The sequence below is a fragment of the Oryzias latipes genome, chromosome 16, assembly GCF_002234675.1.
Source record: "Oryzias latipes chromosome 16, ASM223467v1".
Classification (NCBI taxonomy): Eukaryota; Metazoa; Chordata; class Actinopteri; order Beloniformes; family Adrianichthyidae; genus Oryzias; species Oryzias latipes.
In genome coordinates, this window is record NC_019874.2 from 30,017,653 (window position 1) to 30,040,275 (window position 22,623).

Below are 22,623 nucleotides of genomic sequence, written 5' to 3' on the forward strand. Positions count from 1 at the left end.
TTAAAAAAGTTGTCTATTGCTTACACATTTATATAACTCAATTACAATTTCAAGAGAAAAAAAGTTAAATCATTAAGACGGTCATGTCCTCAAAAGACATATTTTTGAAACTTTTTAAAAAACATGAAATTTCAAGACAACGTTGCAGTGTCGATTTAATAAACTTTTCTTTTGACTGCTTAGATAAACATAAATGAAGAAGAATGTATGTTGGGTTAATGATGCTAGGTTTAGTTAAACACAAACACACGCATGCACTGGCACACATGCATACACGCATAAGTGCATATACGCACACTTATATATTGGTGGGTATAAAACATTTAACACATTGATGTCTGAACTAAATAAAGGACATTTGGGATCAAATTTGGATCACCTTAAAGTGAACAAACAATAGATTTGAAACAAACAAATAAAATACATAAATAAAAATAATCAAATTAATAAATCAACTTTAGGGCGGTACAGATTTATGGGGTTCAGTTTGAGTTCATTTATCTTTGTCTTTAAAAATCCCCCTTCATGCAGCCTTACAAGCTGAAAATATTTTCTTTTTTCTTGATCTTAGTCTGCATCATATTGAACAAACAGAAGCCTGGAGTAACCCGATTTGAATTTTAAACTGTATCACAGCCTCACTTGACACAGATTTCTGATTGGTTGATCACAGTGGGAGGGAAAACTCTGTGGTTGACGTCACCAACGGGCCGGAATCTGCAAGCGGGAGAAGTGCAGAGAACGAGAGACTTTTGACGACCGTTTATCGTATTTTTTCTGCGTTTTAACAATCCGTGGGATGAATCTCCAACTTTTTTTTTTGCTTGTCTAGAAAAGATTCAAGTAAAATATTTGAAGTTTGCACGGTAAGTTTGTGATTTCTTTCCTCCAACTCTGAACTCAGTTGAATGCTAAAGGTGTTTTAAGCTAGCTCCGCCAGTACTGCAGACGTCTGGGCTACTCGCGGTGGCTGTGGCTGTATAAGTAATTATTAAATTTTAAAAAGGATAACTTTTACTTTTTGCAATAAAAAATAGACATATTGAAGTGTTATTTGCGGTGCAGAGTTTACAGGAATGAGCCTCGATATTTTTCCAAACGCGTGAGTGCTAAGTAACTGTTGGAAGACATTTTGCTCTTCAGTTAAGGGTCTGCAGGGTTCGTCCATTCACAGTGTGACGACACCACAGACCATTTCCATTATTGCAAACTTCAAAATGTGCAGTTTCAATGCATTTTTACGCTAAACGCCTTTTCTTGTTTGAAAGATCATCTTGCAGACGTTTGGCCTGGCACGTGACATCATCTTTTGAAACTGGTTATGGACATGTGTTTAAAGTGAAGTCATCATTAACTGCTCACATGTCTAGAAAGCATAATCTGAAAATTTAAGTATGCATATTAGGGAAACATGTTCTCAGCCCTCTGTCAGTGGTGGAGATGTTTAGAGAGCACAGATGTAGCTAAGCCAACAAATGTCAACACTGATATGTACGAGGATTTTAGTGAATCATATAAATCATATTTAAAAACCTTTCCAGATCTTAATTTGTGCTGTATAAAATGTGTGTACACGTTTTTTTTTTCGCCTCTCTGATTCAAGGTGATCTAAATTCTACACGTGAAAATGAGTGAATCAGAACCCATGTTCCTCCACACTGCCATTATGGAGGTCCTACCAGAGCCACAAAAGACATCCTGGAAGAACATTTGCAGTCCATTGGAATAAATGGAGTTGTATGAGGATCTACGATTCATAGAAGAGGCTGACTTGCTGCCAGCTTTGAGACCTGTTCAAGCCCGGAAACGTCTTGCTTTCTGGAAATTGAAATGTGAGTGTCAAACATTACAAATGAGTTTTTGTAATGCACAGAAGTGGATATGAATATGAATGGGTAACACACTGACAGTACAGTGTAAACTTAATACACTTATACTGTTTGTTTGTTTTTTGTTGCAGACCAAACGCCAGAGAACAGCACATCGTCATCTGTTGAGACCTCACCAACACAATCATCATCACTTTTGTTATTGTCACCGAGAAGTTTGTCATCCACATCTTCCAGAAGCCAAGGACTGTACGTACATTGACTGGGAGGACAGCTTTGAAATTCCATGGAGTAAGTTTTCTGAGGAATTTGTGCAGAGGGGAAAGAGACCTGGCCCAAGACTAAGGAAGGAAATGGTTTGCACTCTTGTTGCGGAAATGATGAAAGCAAGACGGTTTTCCAGACTCTAAAAGGCTGCAGATGATGCGGGGAGAGCAGAGTGGCTGCTCAGAAGAGATGAGATGTTAAAGAGATGCGCTTTCTTCTGCTCTGCTACTTTAATGAGGAGGATGCCATGTTCTTGTAGAAGATGCAGACGAGGTCCAGCTGCAGCAGGTGCCGTTGACTCCAACTGTTATTGTATGTGGTAAGTAAAGTTTCAAATGTTAAATTATTCTAAAGGTTTTGTCTTTGTACACTGTACATGAGTGACATGTTTACTTTATCCATTGTTCTTTCTTTAGGACAGTCTTGCTTTTCCCCAAGGAGGTTCATGCTGAGTTGGGACCGCTCCATCGTACACAACAACATTGCAGCACTGTGCCTGATGTTCAGAAGCTACTTCTGCTTTAACAGTCATTATCCAACTGAGCTGGCTTCAACCCTGGAGTTTCTGCAAAGGTACATATTTATGAGTGCTGTCATGCGATTCATTTTTGGGTGTGGTTAGTTAATCATGACCTGCAGTTAATTATTCTAATTAATCTTGTATTAATCTAACTCAGGGCTGCTCATCCCTGGTCCTTGAGATCTACCAGCCTGCCTGTTTTCCAACTCTCACTGAATTGCTTGCTGCTGATTACCTGGACCAGGTGTGTTCATTCAGTCAGAATGTGGAGACATCTGGTTGAGCTGATCAACAGCTAGCAGGGCTTGGAGATCTAGAAAACAGTCAGGGTGATGGATCCCAAGGACCAGGAATGAGCAGCCCTGGCTAACCTAAAATTTAGCTTTGAAAATCCTTATTTTGGGGTAATTTGATTTAAATAGTAAGATTGTGTCACAGTAAAAGAAATATAAAATACAATTTAAAGGGTGGCTTTATGAAGTTTTCTTAGTGTAACAGACTTTTTTCCAACCTTTACTTTTGTACCACTAAGTGGTAATTCTTCAGTCTCAAACAGAACAAAGACCTAAGCCAAAGTGCTCTACTTTAAAAAACTAATGGAAATATTCTGAACAATCCAAAAAATATTGACCATATTATTAATTATATATATAACACAACACAATATATGTGTTGAAATACCTTCTTCCACAGTTTGCCGTCTGACACGATCAGCCCTCAGCGTCCCAATTAAGACATGGGTATTATTTTTCCCTTGTTAAGAGCCAACCATGCAAAATGAGACTTGATCATTTCTTAAATGTTTGATCTGGACTGTATCATGAAAAATGAAATGAAACAGATTTGAACCTTATTTGTTAAATAGTTAATGCCCATAGAATGCTGCATTTCAATTCTTTTAACTGAAACAGATGTCCTCTCTAGCGACGTGTGGCTGCTTTTAGGGATGACAGAAACGTAATCTTGTGGTAGCATTATGCAGCTGCTTTTATAAAACTACAATTTGCTTCTAGCTTGAAGTGTTATCTTTGTTTGTTATGTGCTGTCTGTTATCAATTTACTCATGCCAGATTTTAATGTTCTTGTCTTACAGCTGATGTCCTGTGATGTGCCACTCTACCTGGTTGGGAACAAATTGAAGAGGCCAAGCTCAAGAAAGCCGTTGTCAGCAAATGTAGGGCAGTGCAGGTTCTAAGGCCACTGCTATGATCTACAGTATGCAGACTGGTTTCTCTTCCATCTTTTTTCTTATTTTTTATCTTAATTTGGTTCTCAAATTGGTTCATGGATTTGATAGTCTGCAAGTTTCAGAGAATGTTTTTATCAGGTACTTTTTTACGTGGTTACATAATCTTGTTTTTTTCCTTGTACCTCAGCAGTGCTGTCAGTGTGTTTGTTGTTTAAAATCAGGAAGTTTTCTTTACCATCATGTCAGCCACATTTAGTACGCCACAGTTCATGTACTTAATGCATTTAATATTTTAAAAAATGTGTAATACTGCTACCACAATTCAAATGCTGTACTGATGATGGTGCTGCCCAAATAAAGTGTAAAGCTTTTACATTTTTAGTATTGTTTTTACTGTTACTGTATATCAGTGGTCTCCCATCCTGGTCCTTGAAGGTCACTGTTCTGGATGTTTTAGCTGTTTTCCTGCTCCAGCAGATCTGCTGCAGTGGTTGAATTGCCTCCTCAAGTTCTGCAGGATGTGGTTAATCACCTGTTGATTCACATCTGGGGAGCAAAGAAACATCTAAACCCTACTGGATGGTGGCCCTTGAGGACCAGGATTGGCGACCATTGCTATAAAAATAAATTCTCTTTTCTTTCTCAAATATATCTCAAATATCATTCTCATTAACGGCTTTGGTAAGACATTTAAGAGAAATGACTTAGACATGAAAGAGACATCAGACAGACAATGATGAGATCTCTTTTAGGACTCATTCTTCTCAGATTTGTCTCATGAGCGTCTTAGATTCGTCTCTCCCACTTCTTAATTATTGCTCAAACCGTTGTCTCAACTCAACCTCATTTGTCTCAGTGATGTCTTTTCTCATTATAGCTTAACTCTTGCTCCTAAGGGACCCTTAGGAGCAAGAGTTAAGAAGCAAATGATCACAGAATGATACGAATATGAGACGCTCAAACTGATCTCAAGAGATGAGATCAAGCAACATATGAGCAACAGGTTTTTCCTATGGGTCTAAACATTTTTTGCGAACATATTTTTAAATGTATTTTTCTTGTAATAAACTATCAACGTTTTCATCATCAGAACACAGTGGATTGATAAGTAGTCGTTGTGGAAGACTACTACATTACATTTTCATTTTGTGAATTCGGTGACTCCATGTCCATTTGAAAAAAATAAAAAAAAGTAGTGACCATGGCGTCCGAATTGCTTTTAGAATCCGTGGCACTAAATAATCTCGCACTAGATAGGACTCACTCCATGACATGTTAGACTGGCACTGAGGAAGGGTGGAGAAAGAGTTGCTCGCTGTTCCATGTGCTGGTACAGAACTGGGAAAAAAGGCTTTTGTCTTTTCTGCCCCTTCCACATACAAAAAAGCTGGAAATGAAATAAAATTACTCTGAATATTTTTAAATCCAGAGTTTGGAGGAGAAAGTCACTTTAAACTGTACCTGTTTCAAATTTCTCTCATTTTTATGTATTTTACGTTATACTTGTTTACACTTTTATTGTGAATGTAATTTATTGCTTCCCTCTAGCCAGGACCCCCTTGAAGAAGAGATTCTAAATCTCAATGGGACATTTCCTGAGTAAATAAAGGTTTTAAAAAAAAAGAGTTGGGGGGGGGGGGGGGGGTCCTGATCAGCACTCCAGACTGGTTGGTGGCAGCAACACACCAACAAGCTGCCTGCCAACTGCCAACAAACCACAGAAGAAGAAGAGAGGGAAAAGAAGAAGAAGCCATGATAGACTCAGGTGCGTCTTCTAATCATCATCACAGGTGAGTGTGCCTGTTTACGGTGACATCAGACACTTTTTGAGTTTACTTTCTAATTAAACACTTTATCAGTTTACACTTTTAGAGCAACAATTATCAGATAGTCAAGAAATTTTAATTTTGGGCCATGTGGGGTGAACTGACCTAACTATCAATAGGATCCATGTTTTAGGTAAAAAAAAACTGCAGAAAATGTAAATTAACAAATATTAACTTTCCTTTCCGTTCGTTCAAAGGAGTGCCTACATTGATTTTAATGAGTTTTATACACAACTCCAGCCTCCAGCAGTGAAGACGTATTTAAAAAAGAAAAACACTTCTGCGGCTAAACTTTCATGAGTGAATTTAGGGAAAACCTTTTGTTTGGTTTGGGAAAATATGTTTGAAGCCACAGAAACATATCAAGTATACAAGCTGGTAATTTATTTGTCTTTAAAAGAAATACAACAAAAGCATTTTTACGCTTAATACAATGTTTGTAGTTATTCTTTTACTAATTAATTAACATGATAATGTTTTACTATTAAATAAGGAACAACAAAAAAATTAGGTTAACTGCCAAATAGGGCTGCCGGATATGAGGAAAACTCGCGATATGCGATATTGGTGATTAATATCGCGATAACGATATAATTTGCGGTGTATAAACAAATAGCCAAACAACCAAAAACATCATTTCCATTTCACTGCAACAGTTTAAAAATTATACTCCAAATGACCCTCGTCGACGTAGGAGGCAAACATCAAACATAAAAGGGCTCATCTGATTGATCAACAAGGTAAACGGGTCCTTCCGATTGGTTAAATGCATAAAGGGATTAATTTCTTTGGGTTACTATTTCAGGCTGCCATGAGTTTGTTTTTGCACATTTGAGGTAACCATTTATTGCGATTTTCGCCGTCTTTTGCGGTATGCATATTGCACAGCTTGATGTCGCGATAACGATAAATTTGCGGTATATTGTGCAGGCCTACTGCCAAATATTATACTCTCCCCTTTGGAATGAAGAAGATTTTGTCATTTTGTCGTCTCCGTTTAATTTCTAGTTCTGATGTTGATCTGGCCTACACCAATGAATAATCGTATGGAAATAACATAAATCGATCATAATCCATATTGGAAAGTACATTTGGACTGAGAGGTCTATTTTACTATAACATAAAAACGACCTGCACAGCAGACAACACACATGATGTCGATAACACGGATCATTCAATGTGTGGACAGACTTTGAATAAAGTCATGTGACCATCCAGGGTCTAGAATGTTCTAAGAATGTTCCCTTTGGATTCTTTGGATGTGGAAAAACAACAGTGGTGAACTTTAGGAAACTAACATGTGAATGGATTTGACATTCACTCTAGTCTACTTGTTGGTTTGGACACAGATTTCATTCACACTTGAAGAAATCCAAAGAATCTGGAGAACTTCACCTGTTCAGTAGCAGGAATTTCTGTCTCTGAGTCACGCTTGATGTCCTGGATCCATTTTAGATCAGTGAATCGGATCAAATCGTTGTTTAAATGAATTGTTACACCCTTAACGAAAACCAATACTATTTTTTCTTTTTTTACACAAAAATCAGAGACTCTGGAAACATTTGTAACTAGTCTAAAGAAATGTTGACAGTGTAGAAACAATCAAAACTGCAGCTGTGCTCCAGGTGTTCGGTAAGCATCTTAACCTAATCATTCATAACCTCATTACTGCTGTTGTGGAGTAAAAGGCAGCAGAATTAACTTGGTCACTAATAAATCAGATAATAATTGAATCTGTTTTGAGCATCTAACTATTGTTTCCTCGTCTTTATTAAAACGCCGGAGTGAACCCCTTCCAGGATCTTTGTATGAGAAAGATGCCTGACAGATGAACACCTTCCTGACCTGAAGGCAGCAGGAACCTGATGTTCTGAATTCAAACAGTTCCACACCTGAACCTCTGAAAACTGCACATCAGAGAAGTTGAACACCTCCACCTGAGATCTGTGACTCTTTCACGTCTGACGAAGGAGCTTAGGCTCCTTTCCCACATGGGAGGTGATACCGCACATCCCCAGAGGCAGTTTTTAGGAAAAAAGAGAGACGCATTTGATCCACACCAAACCCCCTGAAGGGGGAGCCCAAAAAGTTCAAAGGGGATGTCTGCTCACGCCCACACGCCAAAGAGTGATCGGATCGTCGCCTTCTGCAAGTCTGGCTGCTGAGGTGGGCTTAAGGGGATGAGAGCCTGTGCAAAAAATGAAATGAGCTTTTTCTTTTCATTAGTTTTTAATGTGCAAAACCTGAATGTCATTATCATCAGGCTGATGAAGCTGTAGGCAGAAGCTCATTATGATCCTACAACTCTTTCCCCGGATCTCCATTCATTACCGTGTGACATTTGGAGGATCAAAACGCTCCTCCCTCTGATGCCAGCGACATTTCCATAATCAAAGAGAACAACAGGATGAAAGCGTCACTCCGCCGACTTATCTGCGTCCCACAACAAACCGCAGCGATTGATCAGCTGACAGGAAGGCGCCGTGAAACCCGCAGCTGCCCGTTCAGGCGGGAAACGAAACTTTGGGATGATGGGAGGAGGGGGGGACGTGGCTCGAGGAACTTTGGGGAAAGCAGAACGAGACACGGCTGCAGGATTGATGGAGGTGAACTTGAAGTAAAACATTCGGTGGAATCAAAAAACAGATGATTTCATCTCACGAACCCCCTCCCAGTTATTCCTGCTGCAGTGAGTTGATTCATAACCACGGTACCTGTCTGGCACAGCTGGACTGAGCGCGCTTGCCAAATTCCTCTGTCACTTTCATCAACCTCCACGCCACAGCCACAAGAAAGAAGCTCATTGTGTTTCGGGTTCATGGTTTACATTTTTAGATTCAAGGGGGGCCCGGACAACTCCCTGGTTGGCGCTGGGCCCGTCCACGCCGCCCGGCCCTGCACGTGCACGGACAGCCTTTGACTCAACAACATGACAAATGGCTTGATTAACATTCCAGTCCATCAGGGCTCTGACGGATCTCTTCATCCAGACGTTTGCACAAAGCTTGCATGCAGGCCGGGTCGTGCGCCGAAGGTTTCTGCCGCTCGCTTCTTTGATAAATTCTTGAGAAATGACAAGAGAGGGAGGGGCGCTGTCACAGGTTCACAAAACACCTTTGCGATTCTGAAATTACCTGAAAAAAAGACGTTTTAAAGTTTTACATGGCAGGAAATGAGACTCTGGTCTTTAGAGGCTGACAGAGGATGCGTCTCTGCTCTGAATCCATCGAGGCCTTGCCGTAAAGTTCACCAACTAGATTTCACGTAAAGCCTTACTCCTAACTGCCCTTATGGGCAGACGCGAGGCGTCTGCGGGACACGCATATTATCCTCATGAAACATCAGGGTCGTGAACCGATCGGTGAACCTCTGGAGCCAAAATGTTCATGCACCAACACTTCCCCCCTGAAAAACGTAAGGGTGAAGTGGGTGAGACGCAGGCCTGTTCTGTAGATTTTTTTATCCTGCAGACTGCAAAAAGATCCCGTTAGTGCTGTTTGCATGATGCGTGCGCGCCCCTTGCTGCAGTGTGGCATAAGCACACCATACGACAGCATCACCCGTACATCATCAGAGCATCTGACTTCCATTTGTCTTAGGAATACTTCACCATACACCTACCACACACGACTATGCTCCGTTCCATTTTCATGACGTCCATTGAGGTCAAGAGAACTGCAAGACACACCTGCACTGAGCTTAAGGTGCTCCTCTCTACGACCCTCTACAGACCTGGACAACCCGAAGACCTGCAGCACCTAAACAGAGTGTGAATGGGATCCTTCTCTGCTGGGGAAAGAAATGACTACAGATATGAACGTTAGAGAAGGGAAATGTCTTAGGACCCCTCCATTGTTGAGAGAAGGTCTCGCCATCTGGATGTCTTCTTTGACTCGGTCAAACCATCGATTCTTTGTGGATTTTGTTTCAATAAGGATTCTTCCTCATGTCTCAGGTTTGTAAATAAAACACATATTATCTGTTATCTTCCGGCTGCAAGCCAAAAATGAGTTCAGCAGTTATTTCCCAAACTAGAAGCCTCCTGCAGGTAAAGATGTCCAATTTAAAAAGTAGGAAAAAAACACGAACAAATGTGTGTTTTTTAAAAAGCTTCCATAAGTAAGTGTTGGCAGTTGTGCATGTGTGAGTCGGTGATTGTGATGAAAGGTGGAGGATTTCTGAGGATGCAGCAGATTCTAAAGGATTTGTTTGGTTTGATTATTAATATTTTGCTGGTGGGGATGTAAAACAGAGACGGAATGACTCCATTTATTGATCGAGAAACTTGACCAGATCTTTGTGACCTGAACTGCTCCAACATTTTCAGAGGAGATGTCCGCTGGACAGGAAAACTAACAAATATTCATTTATTTTTTTAATCACAACTCTGAAGTAGTCAGCCAATTAACATGTGTTTCCCAACATGAGGTCCACCGTCATAATCATAATCATATTGATATCCATGTTAGTCTCCATGGTTTCTATTTTCCATTTTACACAAAAATATCTTCTTTCTCATTGTGCTATTTTCACTTTAATTATGGTCAACTTTGACCTTACCAACCAATCAGAACACTTCGCTCGCAAAATGCAGGACTGCTTGTGGTTCCTAGAATTAGTAAAAGTACGGTTGGAGGTAGAGCGTTTAGCCACCAAGCCCCTGTCTTATGGAATAAACTCCCAGCTCATATAAGAGAGGCCGACTCAGTTTCTACATTCAAAGCTAGACTGAAAACATTCCTCTTTGGACAGGCTTATTGTCAGACTAGTTAGTATTCAGAGATTATTTAACTTAATGTTAGTTAAATTAAACTTAATAATAACTATTTCTTTTAAAAGGCTGCTAGAAGTTGAAGCTGGGGTAACTATGGTACACTGGGGTTCTGTCCTCTTTCCTTTTTTACTTCTACCCTTCCTCTCCTCTATTCTTGATCATAATTTATCATTTAGTTCTCCATGCCTCTGTTTGGTGCAGTGCGATTCATGTATTGTCCCTCTTTTCCTCTCCCCTCCTGGGGAGTGGGAGTGCTTCCAGACTCCAGTTGGCTCATCCGTGCTCCAGTTCCTGACCGTTTACCTCGCCTTTGCTCCTGCTCCTACACCTGGCTGTGGATCCTGCCTCTGGCTCATCTCTGGCTCGTCTCTGCTCTGTACCTGACCGAGTACCTCGTCTCTGCTCCTGCTCCTACACCTGGCTGTGGTTCCTGTCTCCGGCTCGACTCGCGCCTTTGACTGTCCCGATAACCACGGCTGGATGAAGCTCGTCTGCTGGACTTTTATATATGTAGTTGTAGATTTAGATAAGTTAATTCTTCTCTAAGATTTCTGGTAAATCGCCTGTCCGTCCTGGGGGAGGATCCCTCCTTCATGTGGGCACCCCTGAGGTTTCTTCGTTTTTTCCGGAATCCGGTTTTTTTGGGAGTTTTTCCTTACCGCGAAGGGGGGTCTAAGGGCAGGGATGCCAGTATAGCTTAGTCAGTTTGTTAGTTCATTTTAGTATTTTCCTATTGAACTCTTTGTATTCGTGATCCTTTTGATTTCATGTTTTACTTCGAAGCCCATCGAGACGACTGTTGTTGTGATTTTGGGCTATACAAATAAAATTGAAAATTGAAATTGAAATTGAATTTCTTTCTTTTTTTTTTGCCAATCATTACCCTTTAAGTTTCATTTTCATTCAGCAATATAGCTTTTAACTCTGCATTTTCTTCTTGAAATGCAGCTCTTTCTAATATTGAACTTACTCTTCTACGAGGGCTTAAAGAACCACTCTGAAGAAAACTTTGTTTTTTGGAATTTTTAACTTGTTCTTGTGGCATTTTTCTGAAGGAGGACAACATATATGAAGAAAACTAAGAATAAAATCCCATATCTGTGAATCAGGAGCAGACAAAAAAATGCAGATTAAAAAAATATAGCATTTGTGACGTAGAAAATACACTTCTAATGTATGATTGTCTGCACAAAATTACGCCTTCCACAAAATCTGTCAAATGTATTGAACATTGGACGTGGTGCCAGCAGGCTTCACCTACTTTTATTAAGGCATCTGATTGGTAAGTACATCCCTTGAATACCTTAAACTACATTAGTTTAAGTTTACATTCATTACAGATCACCTGGTTATCCGTTGGATCAGTTCAGTCGAGCGAATGTGAAACTTTGACCCTGATGAAGACCACGGAGCCATAAACTCAGTGAGGGAGTCTAAGCGCCCAGCCATGCAGGAAAACCTTTGAGGTGTGTCATAAATTGGGAATACGGGTAAAAGAAGAACCTCTAAAGGCAGCAACTCGCTCATGTATCAGCCTGCAGAATAATATTAATATATGTACGCTGGTCTATTTCGCCTCACCAAACCAAAGGAGCTCCTAGCAGGAGACATTAGCACATTTCATTTGCCCCAAAGTGTAAATTAAGGGGCTGGAAATACAGTATCGAGCGATTACCACCATGCAAGGGGGAGGAGGCTGGAAGATCCCAATCTCTTAAATATGATCTTGCAGAGTGAAAGAAACTCATCTCAGAAAGTGATGGTATCTTTTTCTAAAGCTTAGGGAGCTTTTTTCTGTCTGTTCAGCTGGTGGAGAGCTTCTCTCCACCCTTCAGACTGAAGCTTCTTTCACGGCGCTGCTGCAAGAAAAACTGCACTGATTTTCACCAGATGAGGTGCATTTGATTAAAAACCAGCGTATGATGCTTTCTAACAACACTTGCAACAACTAAACAAGTAAACAAATCTTAATTACATGAAGATTTAATTTACATAATCAATTTTTTAAAATTCCATTTTGAAACAAAATGTCTCTCATTGTTCTATTTACATTGAACTACATTGAAAAATAGTAGGATAAAAACTAAGTTACACATCTTAACAAAGTTGCAAGCTTGATATGCCTGCAGATAGGCAGGGTACATGCTAACTTAGCCATTAGCACACCGTGGGACAGCTGCTTATAAGTTAGGCTACATTACTAGGATTGTTGTAAAAAAAACGATTCGACGATATATCACGATAGTTAATTTGTATCGATTCAAAATGCTGTCAGGATGATATTTATTTAATTATTCAAAAACGTCCTTCTGCGTCTGACTCTTGTTTTCCACTTAAACCTCCAACCACTAGTTGGCAGCAGAGAACAATGAGGCTCTTTGAGCAGCTGTACACGCACAAAACAACTACGAGAAGAGACTTTTGTTGTTATGAGACATGAACTACTTAGGTTTCACTTATGGTGTCGTGGGTCCCACCAGGGAATGATTGGGCAGAGGCGCCAAGGTGAAAGTATTCTTGACTTTAATGCAAGAACAGAGCACACCAATTGCTCCACAAAGGTTAACCAACATAGACTTCTCCAATCCAACACTCCAAATTCTCCTCCCAGACTCTCCAACTTCTCCACTCAGACTCCCACACTGACAGCTGTATCTGGTTCTCTTTTAAGTGGTAAGCCCCTCCTCCTGGGCGTTGCTCTCCATCAGTCCAAAGAGAAAATAGGGACAAGTGTTTACATTGTTCAAGAACATAAACATACAGGAATAAACAGTTTCATTCAACTAAACATTCTGTGTCGTGTACAGAAAAATAACAATAATCATCAATAAAGATAAATACAAACAGTGACCGATGCGTCACATGACCCAGGGTGTCCATGACCACTTCCGGGTTACCGGGTTACTTCCGGGTAAACAAACCAACGTTAATGTTGGCGTCGTGTGTGCTTCGTGTTAATGTATGCATGGGGATGGTGAGTCGGCAACCTAGTGTGCACCCAGGGCTACCTGCAGAGGGATAAGGACGGAATGAAAAGGGTAAGCTGATGTAAATGACGTGTTACCGGCTCCGAGCGTGCGCGTCTATGCGCACGTGTGTATGTGTGCGAGCGTGTGTGCATGCGTGTGCGCCTGCAGCGGCAGCTGACGGTTCTACACCGTCACATCATCCCCCTCCTCTGGGAGATTGGCGATGTGCGGCAATCTGGACAGGAAATCTGCCACTATGTTTTGTTTTCCGGGACGGTGACGTACGTTAAATTTGTACGGCTGAAGCGCCAGATACCAGCGCGTAAGCCGGTTCTTGTGGTGGTCCTTCATGGTATTTATCCATGTCAGGGCCCTGTGGTCTGTCTCAAGGTCGAATTCTCTGCCAAGTAAGTAGTACCTCAAGCTATCCAACGCCCACTTAATGGCAAGTCCTTCCTTCTCCACAGTGGAGTACCTTGTCTCTCTCGGCTGCAGTTTCCGACTGAGGTACAGGACTGGTCGCTCTTCACCTGGGTCTCCCTGAGCCAGGACAGCACCAAGTCCGACTGCTGAGGCATCCACTTGGACGAGGAACCTTTGATCAAAGTTAGGACTCTTGAGAACAGGACAGGAACACAATTTATTTTTCAATGCTTGGAAAGCCTGTTCACACTCATCTGTCCAGGTCACGGGGTTTTTCTGCCTCTTCTCTGTAAGGGCAGTGAGAGGAGCTGCAATGGTGGCGAACTGATGGACAAACCGCCGGTACCATCCAGCTAACCCCAGGAAGGAGCGTACCTCTTTCTTGGTGCGTGGTCGAGGGCAATTGCGGATAACTTCAACTTTATCCACCTGCGGACGCACCTCACCACCTCCCAGCAGGTACCCCAGGTAACGAGTTTCCTTCCGGGCCCACTCACACTTGCTCACGTTTAAGGTCAGGCCTGCATTTTGTAGTTTCCTCAGGACCAGACGCAGGTGATCTAGGTGTTGCTCCCAGGTGTGACTGTAGATCACCACGTCATCCAAATAGGCTGCACTACAGTGGTTACATCCCTGCAGCACCCTGTCCATCAGCCGTTGGAACGTGGCTGGTGCTCCATGCAGACCAAAAGGCATAACTGTAAACTGAAACAGTCCAGCAGGTGTTTTGAATGCCGTGTATGGTCGACAGGTGTTGCTGAGAGGTACTTGCCAGTAACCCTTGCATAGGTCAAGAGTGGTGATGAAATTAGCAGCCCCGATCCTCTCCAGCAGGTCGTCAATCCTCGGCATTGGATATGCGTCGAACTCCGAAACGGCGTTCAGTTTCCTGAAGTCGATGCATATCCGCAGTGAGTCGTCTTTTTTGGGAACGATCACCACCGGACTGCTCCACTCTGAGTTGGACGGCTCGATGACACCTAGCTCCAGCATCTTCCTCACCTCATCGTTCAGCCTTCCCACCAACTTCTGTGGTACCCGATAAGGCCGTTGCCGGATTGGTCGTCCATCTTTGAGCCGTATGGAATGGCTAATGAGTGTAGTTCTTCCTGGCTGTGCAGAAAAAAGAGATGGCGTTTCACGAAATAAGTCCATTATCTGTGTAGTCTGTTCCGGAGGTAAATGTGACAGAGACGGAGGGGTTGAGTGAGTCAGTGCTCCCAGATCAGAGTCCAAGTCTTCCTCAGTCTTCACAGCTCTGACTAGCAAAGACTTCTCTGTTGGATGGTTAGCACCTTCCTTCCACTCTTTAAGTAGATTCACGTGGTATGTCTGCTTTTCTTTCTTTTTGTCAGGATGGTGCACCTCATAGGTGACAGGTCCCATCCTGCGGAGAATGGTGTATGGCCCTTGCCACTTTGCCAGTAGTTTGCTGGTACAAGAGGGAAGAAGTAGCAGAACCTTCTGACCTGGTAGGAGTTCACGGTGACGGGCCTGCTGGTCGTACCACGTCTTCCGACTCCTTTGGGCCTCTCGTTGGTTGACTTCTGCCTCTTCCCTGTACTTTGCCAACCGTTCTCTCATCTCCAGGACAAACTGGATCACACCCCTTTCTGAGGTCTTTGTGGATTTGGCCTCCCAGCTCTTCTTGAGGAGATCCAGTGGGCCTTGGACATCCCAGCCATAGAGGAGTTCGAATGGTGAGAAGCCTGTTGAAGCTTGTGGGACTTCCCTATAAGCAAACAACAGGAATGGTAGCCAACGATCCCAGTCTTTCCCTGTGTCACCCACGAACTTCTGCAGCATCCTCTTCAGGGTCTGGTTGAAACGTTCCACCAAGCCATTGGTCTGTGGGTGGTACGGTGTCGCCTTGATGGCAGTGATGCCAAGCTGCTGTTGGAACAGTTTCATCAACCGAGAGGTGAAGTTGGTTCCTTGGTCTGTCAGAATTTCATCCGGTATTCCTACTCTGGAGAAAAACTGAATTAACGCTCTCATGACTGCAGGAGCTGTAATGGTGCGCAGGGGAAAAGCTTCTGGGAACCGTGTAGCATAATCACAGACCACCAGGATGTATTCGTGACCGCTACTGCTCTTAGGTAAAGGTCCAACAATGTCCATGGCTATTCTCCTGAATGGAGTGGAAATTATAGGAAGTGGGTGTAGTAATGCTCTGTCAGACTTGTGTGTTATTGCAGTTTTCTGGCAGGTAGGACATGTTGCACAGTACGTCTGAATGTCAGTGTACATTGATGGCCAGAAAAAACGTGAACTAACCCGCAGATAGGTTTTGTGACGACCCAGGTGACCCGCCCATGGGAGTGTGTGCGCTAAGTGCATGACGAGTGGCCTGCAGGTGGTTGGAAGAACTAACCGTAGGTGTTCACCTTCAGCTGCATACAGAACATCATCAGCAACAATAAACCGCACATTCCCCAAACATTTGTCACTCTCTGTTGTCACCTTGGCAAACAATGGTTTTAAAGTTTGGTCTTCTTTCTGCAAAGCCGAAATGTCAGCTGGTATGTCAAATGTTTCTGCTGTTGTTGTGATCTCAGGATCCAGCAACTTAAGTTTTTTCTCAAACCGTCTTTGACGACGGGATTTTCTGGGCATTTCTTTGCCTCCATCAAAGAAATCGTCATCCAAACGTGGAAGACCTTGCATTCCCGCTTTAGCCTGAGCTCTAGTTAGCACAGGTGCTGAGACAGTAACAGCTAGCTCATCATTAGCTTTAGCTGTTTCAGTAGCCTCATTTAATAAGTCCCCCAACATAGGTAAATCACACCCCAAAATTAAATCAACAGGTAGGTTCTCTACCACCCCGACAGTCAAAAGATAGGATTGTTCATTTATGGTCACTGTTACATCCGCTTTTGGGTACAAATGTTGGTCGCCATGAACACACACAACACTTGTTTGCCTGCTATAATCAAGTCCACCAAAAGGGATTAAACTCTGTTTGACCAGAGAAAAAAAAACTGCCCGTGTCCAACATAGCAGTAACCTGCTGTCCGTTCACAGTCACCTGTTTAAGTGGCTGGAAAGTGTCTTTGTCCATGTGCACAGGCCCTGCTCCTGTGACAGTCTCTGGCCTGGGTGCGTAGCAAGCACCTGTGAATTTAGTCTTGCGGATTGGACATACGGAGGCTTTGTGACCAATCTGCTGGCAATAGAAACACACAAGGTCCTTACCCGCCGCTCGCTGGTTAGGTGCTGGGTTGGTACCTTGCGTTGCCTGATGGAAGTCTCTCCGTGCAGGTCTCAGTGGAGCGGTTTGAATGGGAAGACGCTGATCCCCACCCGACGGCCGTGCAGACGCTCCTCGTCGAGCGTTGAGATACTGCAGCGCAAGCCGGGCAGCGGTGAGGCCATCCTCCGGGTCGTGCTCCTTCACCCACGTCCTCACGTCAGCTGGAAGCACACGCAGCAGCTGCTCCAGGATGACGATCTCCCCGATCTGCTCCTTGCTGTGTTGCTCTGGCCGGATCCAGCGACGGTAGAGGCCCTTCAGGCGGTGGTATGTCTCAGTCGGATTCTCCCCAGATGGCACCACAGTAGACCGGAACTGCTGACGGTAAGTCTCTGGCGAGATGTCAAATTTCACCAGGAGTGCGTCTTTCAGGTCCTTGTAGATGTGGGCTTGCTGCTCGTCCATTGCTGTGTAGGCCTCCAACGCCTTTCCGGACAGCAGTGGCACCAGGCGACATGCCCACTCAGTCTCTGGCCATCTCCACGTCCTGGCAATCCGTTCAAAACGTAGCAGGTAATTTTCAATGTCCTCACCTGTCTGATATGGAGGGACCTTTGGCTCCATGTAAGGTCTCCAATCAGGTGGCTGTAAACTGACTCTGCTCTGTGGTTGATCTGACCAGCTGGAGTCCTCCTGTGCCACTGGATGCCGTCGACGGGACGTTGCAGCTGGTGTTAGCAGATCCAACCTTGGGCTACTCACTGCGGCTGAGCTTGGTCCAGCGGCTTTGGGACTGATGTTACGCCGCCGACCAGAATGGTGCTCTGCCCTGGAAAAAGAGGCTTCCAAACCTTGGAGGGCAGCGATGAATCTGTCCTCCCGCTGCTGCTGTCCACGGAGGAAGTCTCTCATCATAGCCGCCAAGTCACCTTCTGGGCCTTTGGTCAGGCCTGGAGAACCACCCGAGGCACCAGGATCTACCACCTCCTCCTCAGAGGATGAATTGGACAACAGAGGGACTGCATCCGATGTTGGTTCCATCTCCTCCTTCTGGGAACGCAGACCTCTGTGTCTCACCTTTTTGCGGCCAGCCATCTGCTTATCCCACTTCTGACACCAACTGTCGTGGGTCCCACCAGGGAATTATTGGGCAGAGGCGCCAAGGTGAAAGTATTCTTGACTTTAATGCAAGAACAGAGCACACCAATTGCTCCACAAAGGTTAACCAACATAGACTTCTCCAATCCAACACTCCAAATTCTCCTCCCAGACTCTCCAACTTCTCCACTCAGACTCCCACACTGACAGCTGTATCTGGTTCTCTTTTAAGTGGTAAGCCCCTCCTCCTGGGCGTTGCTCTCCATCAGTCCAAAGAGAAAATAGGGACAAGTGTTTACATTGTTCAATAACATAAACATACAGGAATAAACAGTTTCATTCAACTAAACATTCTGTGTCGTGTACAGAAAAATAACAATAATCATCAATAAAGATAAATACAAACAGTGACCGATGCGTCACATGACCCAGGGTGTCCATGACCACTTCCGGGTTACCGGGTTACTTCCGGGTAAACAAACCAACGTTAATGTTGGCGTCGTGTGTGCTTCGTGTTAATGTATGCATGGGGATGGTGAGTCGGCAACCTAGTGTGCACCCAGGGCTACCTGCAGAGGGATAAGGACGGAATGAAAAGGGTAAGCTGATGTAAATGACGTGTTACCGGCTCCGAGCGTGCGCGTCTATGCGCACGTGTGTATGTGTGCGAGCGTGTGTGCATGCGTGTGCGCCTGCAGCGGCAGCTGACGGTTCTACACCGTCACATATGGGTACCGAACCAAAACTCTGTTTCATTCTGCTGCCAGTATTCTACAAAAATGCGGATTGCGGTACTTTTTAGCGGCTCTGATAAGAACAAGTGAAGCTCTGCAGCTGCACAGCGGCTAATACGGAGCCTAAATGCCTTTGGCAAAGCGGGCCAAAGTTCTGCAGAACCTCACAGCAATAGATTCTAGTCCAGCGACCTGATGGATCAGAGGGATGTGTACAACGCACTGAAAAAAGCCCAACGTCTTGGCGATGAGCGGTGAAATCCGTGTTTATTCCACGCGTGACAAAGTGGAGCTGCAGCTGCGGAGCAGACTGTCATGGAAGTAAAGCATCTTAGCCACAATAAATTGCTCTTCTTCATCCTGTTATGCTGCCTCATCATCATCATCACTGTATTGTTTCTGGAAAGAATTAGTGTTTTTCTCCTTATTTTGAGAAGCACCATTCAGGCTCCTGAACTACGAAACCCGTGTCCTGACATTAAAAAACTAAACTATATCTTGTTCCCACAGATTAATATCCTTTTCGCACTAAATAATATTCCGTTCCCTCGAAATGATTAATTCATGACCGCAATAATTATTCAAGTCATAAGCGTTCATGAACACGGATATGCTCTCCGTCCGGCCGCAAAAGCCGTTTTCAGCGGTAACTTCCGTGTCTCTGTGATGGCAAATCAGCAAGCCTAGGTATCATAAATCTTATATTTTTCTTATAATCATCGAGACAATAATAAATTCATCATTCTTGTTTTTCTTTTTCCTTTCTTGAACGAATGTGGGTCACAGAGACACGGAAGTTACCGCTGAAAGCAGCTTTTGCGGCCGGACGGAGAGCATATCCGTGTTTATGAATGACTTATGACGTGAATAATTATTGCGTTTACACAAATTAATCATTTCGAGGGAACCAAATAGCATTTCAGGGAACGGAATATTATCTTGTGGGAAAAAGATATTAATTTGTGGGAACGAGATATATTTATATTTTTAATGTCAGGACACGAGCTCCGTACTGAACTGTTTAAAAGTACTGGAGAAACTACATTAATGTTGAAAATAAACAGCACTTTATTTCCTCAATCAAACCTTTAGAACCTTATTGGTTAAAGCCCATTCGTTCTATCATTGTTCTTACACTGAAATATATTTTTTGTGGAAATCAGACAATGTTGACTGTTCCCTTTTTATATTTTAAGTTACCAAAATAAAAGCAGCATGAATTTGCTTGGGTAAAAGCAACTTGTATATAAGATACAGTTGCAGTGCTTAACATTGGGATCATTTGATAAACTGAATTTTACAATTTTACTACAATGTAAGACGTATTACAATTTAGGTAGAGGTTTTTCTAAGTCATACTTAAAAAAGAAAGAGAAAATATGTTCCATTTAAAATATCAGGAAACGTATCGTATCACCAGACTGCTGTCAATACACACCCCTATACATTACGGAGGTCCAAATCACATTAAAAAAAAAAGGCATTGTGTTTTAAAAAACAAAACGAAACAAAAATATCAGAAAACAGATGAAATTTCCAGAAAACCAAATGAAATGTTATAAGCAATGACAAACCGGAAAAGTTAGAAACTATGGAACATCACTGATTGGATGATTAGATCCAGTATCGCTTCAAGTCAATTAACTCTCAGTTGAAAGGATGGACAAACGTCATCATACAATCAGCACTGTCCCACCGTACTACCTTTTCCGATTTTGTAAAAAAAATAAAAAAAAATCGGAAAGCAAAACAAATTTACAGAAATCAAAATGAAATGTTAAAAATCTAAACACAGAGAAACCAGGGGTGGTTGGTATTATAATACACTACTGATTGGATGATGATGTTTGTCATTGCCCATGAAAGTTGATTGACTTGAAGCGATACAGGAAGTCATTGTGTTTTCTAGAGGTAAGTTTTGTTTTTCAAAATGTTTTTAACCTTTTGGTTTAAAATATTGTTTTGTTTTTTAAAATGCAATGTTTTTTTAAATGTTTGTTTTACCTTTTCTAATTTCCATTATGATCTTTGGAATGTTTTTGCGTCAAATGATTTCTTGATGTGTTTTGGACTTCTGGGCCACCGTACTAAATGCTGAACTGGTTAGAAATCATGTAGGAAGAGAAAAATGCTGAAGAATAGTAAAAGTGCAGAACTACGTTAGAAACTAAATCTAAAAGTTCGCATGAAGAGTGAAGAACATTGGTTTGTTTTTTACATGGATGCCGTTCACATGGACACACACCAGAGACGGGGACTCAAAATTGAGAGTCACACTTTAAAGACCCACTCCCTTCATCTTCTGATCTGTTTTCACAGCGTTCCCGGTGGTCTTTTAATCATGATGATGCTGTTTATAGCCAATTTCAGAAAAACCTGTAAAAACTTTATCAGAAAATCTACTCTGTGTTACTGGCTGTTGCCACCATAGACTGTAAAATCAATGGACAGCTCAACCCCTCCCCTCGCGTGTTCCAAACAGGAAGTACCTGCTGGCTCCAAGAGGCCAAAAATCCCACAGACTTATATGGAGAAATTCTATTCCATTTGTTAGAACTTCTCTATGTATTCGATGTCACACCATTGTTTTTACGGCCTGTTGTTGTCACACAACTAGCCCACCTCGCCTTCCCCTTCCTGTTGATGACAGCTCTCTCATTGAGCGGAGCAAGAAGCTTTTGGCCCGCCCAGCGTATGTTCTACGTCACAAATACGAGCTTTTCCAAACGCTGGTTTTTTTCGTCTGCTCCTGATTCACAACAATTTGGAGGAAAAATATTTAATTTAATAATAAATTATTGTATTTTATGTCTTCCGTCATGAGAAAACTGCTACAAATACATGTTCAAAACACCAAAAACACCATTTTCATTGGATTTGCTCCGAGACATGAGTTAACCACAAAGACTTGAGATTTCTAGGCTGGGACTTGTAAACAATGTTAATTTGTTTATTTGGATTTTTTTATCCGCAAGAGCTTTTGCTTTGAAAAATGTAAAAACACCAACTGCCTGAATTCATGTCCAACAAATGAAATGTGCATTTTAACTATGAGTTGAAACTTAATGCAAACAATTTAAAGTGGACTTGGACTTGACAAAAGGGACTTGTGAAGATCTCTGGCAAGCATGACTGATGTGTAGGATTTTCTAAGTAGAAACACAGTTTGACTTTCTTTGAAATCTTTGCTAAACTTTTCTAAATTAAACAAAACTAGATGTGCTGACTTTGCACACGGAAACTGTCTGCTACACTGCAATTTTTGAGAATGCACATTGGATAAATGCTGGAAATGAGGGAAAAACACCCCAGCCATCATGTTTTAGCTTTTTTAGTATAACATTTAATGATTTATAATAATTTTATTTGAATATGCATTAAATTACCTATGTTTTAAATGTAAAATCTGGCAAAACCCCATTTTTAATCTTGTAAAATACAAATAAACTCAAAGCACTTCAGAGCATTCTGAATAAAGTTTGAACAAACACCAAGATGAGCAAAAAACACGCATCCAATGGGCCAAAATAATTTCATTATAGCTAAAAGCAGTGTTGTTTTTTTGTGTTTTTTTACATGTAACACTGCATCATCTTAGTGCAGCAGTGCAGTGAAATGAAGTGTTGGATGAGCTTCATCCCCACAGTCATGAGTGTCTGAGCAGATGTTGCCCCCCCCCCCCCAGCCTGCAGGCGGTAGGAAGATGAAATATGTTTCAGCCTGAAGCAGAAGAAGTCGTGGTTTTGCAGACGCATCTTCGGTCAGCGGCTAACCTGCGGCGGAGCTGTTGAAATGATAAAG

General features: G+C 42.4%; 1 protein-coding gene and 1 long non-coding RNA gene across 4 annotated transcripts; both read left to right on the forward strand.

The window, feature by feature from the left end:
* The first annotated feature begins 512 nt into the window (after nt 1-512).
* LOC111948995 lies at nt 513-4,186 on the forward strand. Of its 3 annotated transcripts, XR_002874999.1 has the most exons (6): nt 513-866; nt 1,604-1,832; nt 1,961-2,120; nt 2,335-2,415; nt 2,513-2,669; nt 3,710-4,186. It is a non-coding gene; the product is annotated as an uncharacterized LOC111948995 (long non-coding RNA). The 3 variants fall into 3 exon arrangements; XR_002874998.1 differs by lacking the exons at nt 513-866; nt 1,604-1,832; nt 1,961-2,120 and having other exon boundaries at nt 2,205-2,415; XR_002875000.1 differs by lacking the exons at nt 513-866; nt 1,604-1,832; nt 1,961-2,120; nt 3,710-4,186 and adding an exon at nt 2,774-2,821 and having other exon boundaries at nt 2,205-2,415.
* An 11,362-nt stretch (nt 4,187-15,548) lies between these two features.
* Nucleotides 15,549-18,437, forward strand: LOC111948943. The gene is made up of 6 exons (XM_023964154.1): nt 15,549-15,618; nt 15,703-15,718; nt 15,804-15,896; nt 17,059-17,374; nt 17,466-17,563; nt 17,673-18,437. Exons 1-6 carry the CDS (start codon nt 15,549-15,551, stop codon nt 17,785-17,787), a joined length of 708 nt encoding a protein of 235 aa, XP_023819922.1. The 3' UTR covers nt 17,788-18,437.
* Nucleotides 18,438-22,623: the final 4,186 nt, after the last annotated feature.